We start from the raw sequence: 12,148 nt of genomic DNA on the forward strand, positions 1-12,148 counted from the left end.
ACAGCAACGCCTCTCTGCCATGTGCACTGACCACACAGGACTGTCTCTATCCAAAGGAATAAATGATCACAAATCAGGTAGCAAGAATGGTAACAAATACCAGTGGAAGAGCACTTCAGTCTCCCTGGACCCTCAGTAAGAGATCTGAACAGTTAAACATACTTCAGCACAAAACCACCCCAAAAACAGATTTTACCATGAAACTGCAGAGCTGGAATTCATATGCAAACTTGACCCTATCACACTGGGTCTGAGTAGAGACGGGAAGTGACTACCTCACTATAGAAAGTCACTTTCCCCTTTTGGTATTTACACCTTCTTATCAACTATTTGGAGTGGGCCACATCCACCCGGCTGAATCGACTCATTAGCTCTAGTCCTCTACATAATAATATAACACCCACCTTTGCATGTGTATACAGAAATCCCTCAATTGATGCGGAAGTTGCATCCTGGGCAACCTCTCTGTAAATAAATTTTGAATAAATTGGAGGGGAGGGAGGGAGTTGGGGAGATCCCGAAATTCCTGTTGCTGGGGGAGGGGCAGCTGGAGTTAAGTGCAGAGAGTTAAACACAAACCGCAATCGCGCTTCTCGAGGGTTTACTGTATATACCCACCAAACTGGGTATATATACTTCCACTTCATGTATCTGAAGTAGGTTCCAGATCACAAAAGCTTGTACTTAAATAAATTTATTAGTCTTTAAGATGCTACAGGAGTCCTCATTGTTTTTGCTGAAACAGACTAACATGACCACCCCTCTGAAGCTTGGTATCAACCAGCACTGCTATTTTTATCATTATTAGTCAGCTGCGTTTTAGCAGTACATGAAGTGATCTCACAAAAACATCCTGTGTACATTTCTAATCACAGTGAGGGAGAGAGACTGGCATGCAGAACTCAAATGCTCTCAGGGTGTGAGTTGAAGATGGAGCTTTAATATCATTTGAGCTTGGTCCAAATGGGCAAGCCAGCTGCTTTGTACAGAGGTCTCCTGGACATGTTGAATTGAATGACACAAAACTGTGAATATCTATGAGGTTATGAAATTACAATGTCTCAAAAGCAGAGCCTGTGAAAATCAGACCCAATGGCATTGAAACCTGTGTGGTAAAATTTGATGCATTTTATCAAGCAGGTTCAATACTTACTTCCCCCAGTGATGGTGACATTACATTTTTATGATTCACTGTGTCAACAAACAGCATTTGTGGGAGAGAAAGCTTTCTTCATTATATTAATTTGTCACTTGAGCAATAATGAGGAGTATAATGTGTGACATGCAAAGAGCAGAATGAAAACAATGCAGAAAAGGAGGCGTGGAGCTGAAGGTTTTTTGTCAAGTAGACAATTATACATGCAGTTACTTATTGATATTTTATCCACACATTGCTTAGTGAACCACATTAAAAGCAGCATACCGCTAAGTTAACTGCCCCCAGCAGACAGTGTAACAGCTCTCTTCTCTAAAATGTGTTAGGGGAAACATGGAGTAGACTTTCAAGAACAATGCCCCACCCAAAAAAAAATCAAGGATGTGCTGCCTTACATTCTTTCAGGTTGACTATCATATTACAGAAGAATTGATGCTGGGCTCTGCAGATGGACACCTTTACCTGCATGGTACTTTGCCTCTTCTATCGGATCTGGCAGTTTGACTTCAGGCCATGGGGGTGAGGACAATGATGTTTTGGCAATAATTCTGTCAAAAATAAGATAAGAATCAACTATTGCAAATATGTATTATCATGAGACACAACAGATTAACAAAGATGAGCATCAATCACGCAGACACACAAAAGTCCCACATGGCAGGAGAGCGAAAAGTAGGGCTGCTCTGACATCACTGGAGGGGAGGTAAAACCTTGGGAGCTGTACTCCTCTTCCTCATACAGCTCACTCACCACTGCTCCTGGCCTGATCCAAGCCTACTGACATCAGTGGGAAACTTTCACGTTTGACTCAGCCCCCTGAGTGAGTCATGTCAGTTTTGGGTTATTGACTTCCCCACTAAAGCTATGTATGTTGGTCAAGGGATGTCTAACTAGATGAAGCAAGAGAAAGAGATTCTTCCTGAGGGACTTTGATGCAGCAACTCACCATCCCGATCTCCTTACACTCTTTGTTCAGCTGAGCAGCTGCCCCAAGACCATATTAAAACCAGGTCCAGAGATGAAACATCGATGCATTCCGGTGAGTAGGGAAGCAGTAGGTGCTTTTCAAAGGTGTTGAAATTGCAGCCTGCCTGAAGAGATTGTTTAACCACAGGCTGAAAATGCTTTTTCTTGCTTCAACAGTGAGACATCCTGTGGCACCTTACAGACTAGCAGATATTTTAGAGCACAAACTTTCCTAGGCAAAGGCCCACTTCATCAGCTAGTCTTGCAAATCAAGGAAAGGCACTCTACTGAAACAGAAACAGCTGCTGCCCTGATGTGCAATGCCATTCAGATACACTACAAAGTTTAGAGAATCCCCAAGAGCTTTGTTAGAATTCTACTTCCTCCCTCCCCACACACTCTATAAACAGTACAAGTTTCTTTCTTCAATTTTATAATGCACCAAGCCAAAATCAGCAAAAATGACCTTTAAGAATAAGCAGTTTGAAATTGAGCTGGAGAGTCAATTAAAGTTTAAAATCTCCTTCAGCCTTTATATACCAGGCTTTGATATAGCACAGTCCATGACACCACTGCAGCTTCAGTCCTGGTGCAGAGAAAAAGCCTGTCACCACCAGTGGTTTTATCACTGTGTTGTGTAGCTGACATGAGGCATGTGCCTCCCACCCCCACTGCCATTGACTTCAGTGGGAGCAGAAGCAGGCCCAGGTTACTTAAAATGCTGGTAAGCCCTCTGTGGCATTGTGTGCACTAGAACTCTCCCTCACCAATGGCTGCACTGCTGTTAATGATGGTGGGGACCATTTCAGAAAATAACCCAGCGTAGTCTCAGGCTTAGACAGAATATGAAGTCTAAGTAAAATAATGCCCCTACATCAGCCTCAGGGGACTGGAGATTAATCATTCATGCATGTTATTTGTCCTTCTCTAGGCAGACTACTTACAAAAGCTCTTCGCTGCTAAATTGGTAGTTTAGTGAGGGGCTTGAGAAGCACAGTGGGGCTCTCTACGCAAGTTCATGAAGCTGGGTTTTTTTAAACTTCCATCTGCATGTCTTGAATGCAGATACTGATGGCTGCTAACACACCCCTTGGAAACTTCTGCAAAATTGCAATATTTGAGCCAAGAGATTTTATTCAGCCCAAGAGCCTATCTGTGAATAATGTAAGAACAGCTTACTGGATCAGATCAATGGTCATTTAACCCAATGTCCCGTCCTCTGACAATGGCCAAAACCACACACTGCAGAGGCAATGAACAGAGCAGGCGATCACTGAGTGACCCATCCCCTGTTGTCCATTCCCAGTTTCTGGTAAACAGAAGCTTGGGAACCCCAAAGTATGGGGTTGCACGTCTGACCATTGGGGCTCACAGAATGGATTTGCCCTCTATGAACTTATTTGGTTCTTTTTTGAACCCTGTTCTAGTTTTGGGCTTTACGTCTCCTGGAAAGGCGTTCTGAAGTCTGACTATGCATTGTGCAAAGCATTTCTTCCTTTTGTTTGTTTTAAACTTGCTTCCTAATAATTTCACTGGATGACTCCTGTTTTGTACTATGTAAAGACTAAGTAACACTTCCTTATTTACTTTCTCCACAGCAGTCAATTTTAGAGACTTCCAGCACATCTTATTTGGCCTTTTCCAAGATGAAAAGTCTTAGTCTTTTTCATCTTTCCTCATATGGAATCTGTTCCATATGTGTTACCTTTTTCTGCACCTTTTCTAATTCTAATTCTGTACCTTTCCAATTCTAATACATCCTATTCTTATGTTATTCAATACGTAAGCATACCATGCATTTACATGTTGTACCTCTCTAGGCTGGAGCTCACTTGTCTGGCAACATCCATGATCTGACATGATTTTATCTAGCCAGACAACCATTTCTCGTGGTGTGGCCCAATTTCCTGTGGGCCTATAAAGTTTGTTTACAGCAACCTGTGCCATCTCTCAGTGTTCTATGCTGTTATTTAGCTGTAATTTACCCCTAAATGACTTCTGAGAGACAAGTAAGCAGTGGAAGTGTGGGTAATATTGCTAAACAATACTCACCTCCTGTCATTTTGCAAATTCTCTCATTTGGCACTGGTCAAGTCCCGAAGGTGCTGGGCTAGAGAGGTTCAACCTGTACATAGCAGTACTATATTTTCTGTCTTATTATCTATTCCTTGCCTAATGGTTCCAAACATTGTTAGCTTGTTTGGTTGCTGCTGCACACTGAGTAGATAGTTCTTTTCAGAGAACTATCCACAATGACTTCAAGATCTCTTTCTTGAGCAGTAACAGCTAACTCAGATCCTATCATTTTGTATGCATTTTGGGGATTATATTTTCCAATGTGCATTACTTTGCATTTATCAACACTGAATTTCACTAGCTATTTTGATGCTCAGTTTTGTGAGATTTCTTTGTAACTATTCACAAACTTTGCACTAGCTATCCCCAGTAAGTGCCACTGAGTTGTTTGTTATGTCCCATATTGCTTTGGTGTTTGAGGTAAACTGACTTGTGGATAGATCTACATGGCACCTTGACACCTATGGCTGGCACACCACTGCTTCACATACCCAGCCATGTAGCTGTGGTTTGATTCGGGCTCTGGCTGCAGGGCAGTTTCACTATTGCGTAGACTTCCTGGCTTGGGCTTGAACCCAGACTCTCGAACCCTGTGGGGTGGGAGGGTTCCAGAGTCCAGACTCTAGCCTTGGTCCAGACGTAGGTTTCTCTTTGCTGTATAAACATTCCCTGTGAGATGGTGTGTCTTGTCTGAATGACTGGCTTCCAGATTCAGCTCACAGACCATTGCTAACATTTTGGGGATGAAAAGGTATCAGTTCTTAGTGAGCTGGCATGCTATTGCTTCATATATTCAGCCATATAACTGCATTTTGTTATTTGTTTTGTGTTTTACACAGATTTGTAGGGAATGGAGTCCAGCAAATTATGTTCAGTGTTCCAGCTTAAATCTTTGACATTCCTTTTCTGCATTTCTTATAGCTGTGCTCCAAATTCCTTCAACAAAGCTTGCTTCTGAAGTACCTCCTGACCGCAGCAAGGGCTTCCGCATGCTAGAAGTTCTTTCCTGAGGAATCTCCTTGGGAATCCAACTAACAGGAAGAATGGAGCATTACATCTTGGATGCCACCTGGTACATATACCTATCTCATAGAACTGTAAGGGAGCTTGAAACGTCACTGAGTCCAGCCCCTGAACTCACAGGAGGACCTACCACTGTCCCTGACAGTTTTTTTTAAAATTATTATTATTCTATTTGCCCAGATCCCTAAATGGCCCTCCTCAAGAACTAAACTCACAACCCTGAGTTTAGCAGCACACTGCTCAAACCACTGGGCTCTCTTTCCCCAACAACAGGTTCTCCATAAGGGCACTCAGTATTGACATTCACTGATGTTCTCAGAGCTCAAACTTCCTGAGCACTTGTCTGCCAATTTCTGCACAGAATGAGTTCTCCCAGCAGGCTGATTTACTTTCTACTTTTAGGAGTTGCTTACATTACCTACTGGAAATGTCAAAATTCTGAATACAGTGACAGCTCTAATTAAAAGAGTATCCTGGGGATGCAATGAATGGCAGCAAATCCTCTGCTACTGCTGTAACACTGATGAATGGAAGCTATCAAAGATATTTAAGCTGGCATCTATCAGTGTTTTCCCATCAGCAATATGAGTGAATCTTCTCTGCTTCGCTCAAGACTGTCACTGTGCGGGATTCTTTGCTCCAACATTGAAAAGAATCCATTACCCGAAAAGCCCTATTCAACTAACAGTATGTAAACTATATATCATCTGGTTTGCTGGGCCAGAGTAGGGCTGACATACAAGGAACTAAGACGTCACTGGTGAGTATACTTATTTGCTATAAACATCAGAGGGTGAACAGCAATTAAAACTGCTCCAATATTCCAACGTGAAAACTGTGAAAGACAGTTTTAATTACAAGATGAAAATGTCTATATGATGTAAAATGGATGTCAGACTAAACGATCACAATGATCCATTCTGGTCTTATAATCTATGAAAAGTGATTCTAAGTGGAAAAAATGACTACTCTTTGCTGGATTACCAGCAAACACCTGTGCTTCATGACTTTTTTTTATTTATATATATTTATTTTGTTCCATGGAACAACAGAGAGAAAAGCATGATTAGTCTAACAGACAATACTCCCCTCTCTCTAGGAAGTGCTCAATAGATCCTACCTGTACCGCAGGCCCTGCCCCAATTTCATGCCTTCACCCAAGCCCCACCCCGATCTGCCCCATAAGACCCTTTCCCCCCCCCAAGAACCACCTCCACTTTGCCCCACCCCATTCTAGCCCTTCCCCCAAGCTCTCACTCCTTCCCCGCTCTTCCCTACCTCCTCCCCAGCCCTCCAGCAGCTTCCTGAATGCTACAAATCAGCTATTCATGGAGCTCCAGAAGCACTGGGACAGTGGGGGAGGAGTTGATAGTTGGGCTCACTAGCAGATGAGAAGTGTACAGGATGTTGGGGCGCAGTTTGTCTGCTGATGGATGCTCAGAAGCCAATTATTTTTCCCTGTGGGTGCTCCAGCCCTGGAGCACCTATGCTTTGCACCCAGAGATCCCAAAGAGCTTTACAAGAGAAGACAAGCACACTAGCATATCCACTTTGCAGAAGGTGAAACTGCCACAGAGAGATTATGTGAACTATACAAAATCGTACTGTGTCACTGGCAGTAGGAACAGAACTAAGTCCCATTTCCACACCCCACAGCAGCTTTGTGTTTTGCTATGCAAGCCCCCTCATGGAGCAGAAAGCTCACCATCTCCTGTAAATACTCTAAAACTAAAACATAGCTGCCATCAAGAATGGTTCTGTATAGTCCAGTGTCTAAGGGTATCCTAACAGTTCCAGGATGCTTTAAATTAAAGAGAGAGACAGTTAAAATCCCCCTTACCAATTAAAATAGTTATTCTTAATGAACTAACAACCAAGGACACTGCAAAGACATTTACAGAAAATGGTCTGATTCAGTATGATCTGCTCTTTTGAACACGTAATGTCTCAGATGGGATGGTCAGAAAGCACTGGCTTCTGAAACCTCAAAGCACTAGGAACCATGCGACTACAATAAAATTGTCCCTGAAATAAACGGAGCACAGAACTTCCTGAGAGCTCCATTTAAGTACTTTCCTGCAGTAGTTTCCCCAGCTTGCAAATGATATGTAAATTACAAGCAAATATTTTCAAATGCAAGGGGAATGCTACACACTAGTAAATCAGGGCAAAATGAATAGTTGGGGAGTTATGTTCAATTTACTTGGCAATGTCCACTAGTGCTCTTTAAAGTGCCTTCATTTACTAGAAACACTAACCAAATATTATCAAAAAAATCTCCAGAACCAGGCCTTTTTGGGCTGGCTCCACAGCTTAATGACAGTGTCTTTTTCTATGATGCAGGAACAAATTAAAAACTCTCTCTTGAGCACCCTTGTTTAGAACTGTGCAGATCAGGGACATAAAATAATTACTAGGTCATGTATTCCAGGCTCCAGCACAGAGTAATTTTCTGTTTCTTTAGTGGCCTCTTCTGGCTAACATAAGGAATGGCACTGACTGAAGCAGCACCATGCCTTGCTCAGTTACCTCTATACTGCATCATTGGAAGGGAGGGCTTTACAAGACAATAAAAGCGAGGAGGGAAGGAGGGTCAGTATTTCAGAGGGAAGCAGAGTAACACGCTGACCTTACCCTTGTTGTAGTGAAGTGCTCTGAGAGCTCTGGCTGCGAACTGTAGACCACAATAGAGATGCTAAAAAGAAAAGAGGAAAGAGAATTAAAAATAAACAATAACACTTACATTCCCAGTGACATATGAGGTCGACAGAGTACAGCCCAAGTAGGGCGGGCAGCTTCAACTGTCAGCAGTGCAATGTGGATACCTATCCCATAGTTCTTCCTACCCCCTTGCATTTTGGGTTAAGCTCCCACTGTCTGACCAGACAAAAACAGTGCTGCAGGTGGCTCTGGGTATGTTTTGTCAGCATCCATAGTACACTTACCTCCTCCCCCTCCCGCTGGGAAGCAATAGCAAACAGTGTTTTCACATCCTTTTTCACTGGGGTATCCATACAGATGCCATTGCAAAGCTAGCATGGTCACTGTCCAGCTTCAAACTGTAGTGGCAAGCATTGTATACGCCTCACACATTGTACCAGGGTATGCGCAGAGCCTAAGCAGCAGCCTTCAGTGCAAAAAAGCCTCTGAGGAGGATGCAGATATACACACGTGAAACACTGGAGAAGAGCGATGCTGTGTACATACAGGAAAATCGGTTCTAGTGCCATAAAACAAGCTCAGACTGGTGGGACCACATTGTTTTGCAGGTATGGAATGATCAGCAGTGGCTACAAAACTTTTGCACGTGTAAGGCCACTTTCATGGAACTTTGCGAATTGCTTTTCCCTGCTTTGAAGCGCAACAATACCAGAATGAGACCTGCTCTGACAGTTCAGAAGTGTGCAGCAATAGCTCTGCGGAAACTTACAACACCAAACAGCTACCAGTCAGTGGACAGTTAATTCAGAATGGGCAAATTTACAATGGGAGCTGCTGTGATCCAGGTAGCCAAGGCAATCAATAGCCTTATACTACGAAGGGCAGTGACTCTGGGAAATGTACAGTACTTAGTGGATGGATTTGCCACGAGGGGTTCCCTAATGGTGGCAGGAAGATAGATGGAACACACATCCCTATCTTAGCACTAGACCACTTTGCCACAAAGTACATAAATAACAAGGGCTACTTCTCCATCATGTTGTAGGCATTGGTGGATCACAAGGGTCATTTCACTGACATCAACATGGGATGGTTGGGAAACATGCAAGATGTGCACATCTTTAGCAACTCTGGTCTGTTCAGAAAGGTGCAGAATGGATGTTTAAAAACCACGTTCAGGAGCCTGACTTGGTTAGACCTCAGCAAAAGTAACATTGCCCTCATGGTGGCAGCCAGCTGTGTGCTCCACAATTTATGAGAGCAACGATAACATTTTCATGACAGTCTGGAAGGCTGAGGCAGATCATCTGGCCACAAATTGTGCTTTCCTTACTGTTCTGGTGTCTGGCTGATCACAGCGAGAGGAACTGCTAATCAGGGAGCCTTTGAAAAACAGCCTTATGAATGACCAGACTGCGACATGATAGTCATGTCTATTGCTGTTAAGGAGGTGCCCCCTATATGATGTGTACTGACCTGTAAACCCTGTAGAACTCCTGGCCCCACTGGTGCAACATAAGCAGTAAAGACACTGCTGTTGAGAGGTTATTCCTTTTTATTTAGTGAACAAAATTAAGCAGAGAGTAAAGGAGTTCCTGGCAGGAGCTTTGAGGGGGATGAGCAACGGCAAGAGGTGTTTTGCAATCACAGCTGTTGGTACGTCAGCCTTCTGTTTTGGGACATGTCCCTAAACAGTTGAGTGGAAAGCTGCCCTTTACTTCCTCCTCCTCCTCTGCATTCTGGGCCCTCAGGGAGAAAGAATGGAACATAGTCTGGAGGGCATGTGGTTCCCCATGGGCTGGAATGGGGCTCTGCGTTCCTCTACCAGGAACCCTCTGCGTTCCTCTACCAGGCACCTCAGGAACTCTGTTTGCTGCACCATGCTAATGGCCAAATCGGAGAATACTAATGAGGTGCTAAAATGAATATTCAATACCTCATTAGCATGCTGCCAGCCATGGCACTTCAAAAGCGTCGCATTTCAATCATGTGTAGCTCATCTACATGGGGCCCTTTTCAAAACGGCCCCGCAAACGCCGAAATCCCTAAGGGATTTAATGACAGGATCCCTCCTGTTGCCCTGCTGGCCGTTAAGCCAATTAAATTGAATTCTACTGTTTCAGCAGTGGGAGGGCAAGAAGCCACAGAGGAGCCAATGATGCCAGTGTCCAGAGCCACAAATTATTTCTGAAAGAGCCACAGCTTGCCAACCTCTAGTGTAGATGGTACTTGGCCCTGCCGTGAGGGCAGAGCACTGAATTCGATGACCTCTCAAGGTCTCTTCCAGTTCTAGTGTTCTATGATTTATCTTCTTGCACGCTCACCTGAGCACCTTTATTTTCACGTGGCACTGACAAATGTCCCTAGTGTATCCTTTTTCCACCATGTCCTGTGAGATCTTGGCACAGATGTCTGCATTTCTCTTGCTGCTCTATAGTTCTGCAAGTGCAGCTTCATTCCCCTATTTCTCCCACGCAGCAATAAGGTCATGGAGCTCCTGCAAGCGGACCTCTGCAACCCTGGTAATTCATGGCCAGATGTGATGCTGAGGTATGCTGCCTGCCTGTTCCACTTGCCATGCTGGCCAAACAGGAAATGAACTTCAAACTCTCCTGGGCCATTTCCTGTACACCTGGAGAGCAGTGGAGCTGAAAGTGCAGGACAGAGTGGTCATATTAGAGCACGGTGGAACACCTCCAGGAGACCAAGGAAGTTGAATTTCACAGTGCTCCACCTGCACTACACTAAGGTAAACCATGCAAGGTTGAATTTGGTGTTACTCTTTGTGAAAGGCAGGAGTACCAAAATCAACCTTTAGAGCCCTTAAAGTCAGCAGAACAGATCCAGTAATGTGGACTAATTGCTTAGAAAATCGATTTAATTCAGCTAGGTTTGAGCTAATGTCCTAGCATGGACCAGGCCTCAGTCCCTGGTAATGTAATGAGGAAGTACAAGCTGTGTCAATTTCAGCATTGCTTGGAAAAATATCACCAAGCTAGAGACAGAAACAAGACACAGTACATAATAAATAAATCAAGAACTTCTCCATAATGTGCAATATCCCAATGGAGCAGAAGAAGACAGGATTACTCTTACACAGCATACAAAAACTACTATAGCGAGAGCATCAGCTATAAGATTCTAAATGTGGATTGCAACAAAGGGAGAGTGGAATGGAGAATTACCATTACTATGACCAAATAGCCAGACAAATTAATGAAAATCCCTTCATGGAAGGGTTGTTTTCTAATGTAAGATTATCTTTTTCATTACATTTTTGCACCCACCCCATTTGAGAGATTTTCTTCAGAAAGGAACTAGACCTGCACATTGCTAACTAATGGGAAGGGCCTAATCCTGGAAAACTGGGCTAGCAAATAAGAAAAACAGTAATTGAACTTTATTAGGAAAAAAAGAAGCTGTCTTGGATGTTTTTTGTTTAGCTAAAAGAAGCTGTCTTGGATGTTTTTTGTTTGCACAGCTCCTTTAAGCAGCTGCTCTGCCTTCTTCCTTCACCCTTCAGAGTGCAATAAATATCTGTCTGGAAGGGACCCATTACAAATGAATAAGCCTAACCATTCTAGACTGTGAGCTCTGTATTTGATTACTATTCTAACCAACTGGTAGCACAAACTAAATGTAGATCTGGCTTGAGAGCCAACTTATTCAGATAATCACACTTATCGGTATCTACCGTCTCTCATTATAGATACTGATACAGACACACTCCTTCTCAGAGGTGTCCTCTTTTTCGAAGTTCAAGTATGGTAACCGTATGCTGCACCATGGGACTTTTAGTAAACCAAAGATCATGAAGTAAAAGAACGAGAGGCGATTTGATAGCAACCTTCAACTTCCTGAAGTGGGGCTCTGAAGAGGATGGCAAGAGGCTCTTCTCAGTAGTGATGGAAGGCAGAACAAGGAGCAATGGCCTCAAGTTACAGACAGGGAGGTGTAGGTTGGATATTAGGAAAAACTATTTCACCAGGAGAGTGGTGAAATACTGGAATGGGTTACCTAGGGAGGTGGTGGACTCTCCATCCTTAGAGGTATTTAAGTCCAAGCTTGACAAAGTCCTGGCTGGGAGAATTTACTTGGGCTTGGTTCTGCTTTGGGCAGGGGGCTGGACTTTATGACCTCCTGAGGTCCCTTCCAGCCCTGGGATTCTGTGAACCAAAGAGCCTCAGACACTTCTACAGCCACAATTGCTAGGACCCGCAGTGGGCCAGACAATTATATGAACTGGGTCCACAGACCAGATTTTGA

At 43.6% G+C, this 12,148-nt stretch overlaps 1 protein-coding gene across 3 annotated transcripts in view; it reads right to left on the reverse strand.

The window, feature by feature from the left end:
- MRPL21 (mitochondrial ribosomal protein L21) overlaps positions 1–12,148 on the reverse strand; it is a 29,305-nt gene that overhangs the window by 16,115 nt on the left and 1,042 nt on the right. The window contains exons 1-3 of one of the 3 annotated variants that reach the window (XM_074997938.1): positions 8,167–8,275; positions 7,856–7,916; positions 1,619–1,704 (exon numbers count right to left, since the gene is read on the reverse strand). In XM_074997938.1, coding sequence (XP_074854039.1) covers positions 1,619–1,704; positions 7,856–7,916; positions 8,167–8,260 — 241 coding nt within the window. In that variant the 5' untranslated portion in view covers positions 8,261–8,275. Of the gene's footprint in view, positions 1–196; positions 260–1,618; positions 1,705–7,855; positions 7,917–8,166; positions 8,276–12,148 lie in introns of those variants that run through there. The other 2 variants (XM_074997939.1, XM_074997940.1) reach the window with 2 other exon arrangements.

Source organism: Carettochelys insculpta, chromosome 6, assembly GCF_033958435.1.
Source record: "Carettochelys insculpta isolate YL-2023 chromosome 6, ASM3395843v1, whole genome shotgun sequence".
Classification (NCBI taxonomy): domain Eukaryota; kingdom Metazoa; phylum Chordata; order Testudines; family Carettochelyidae; genus Carettochelys; species Carettochelys insculpta.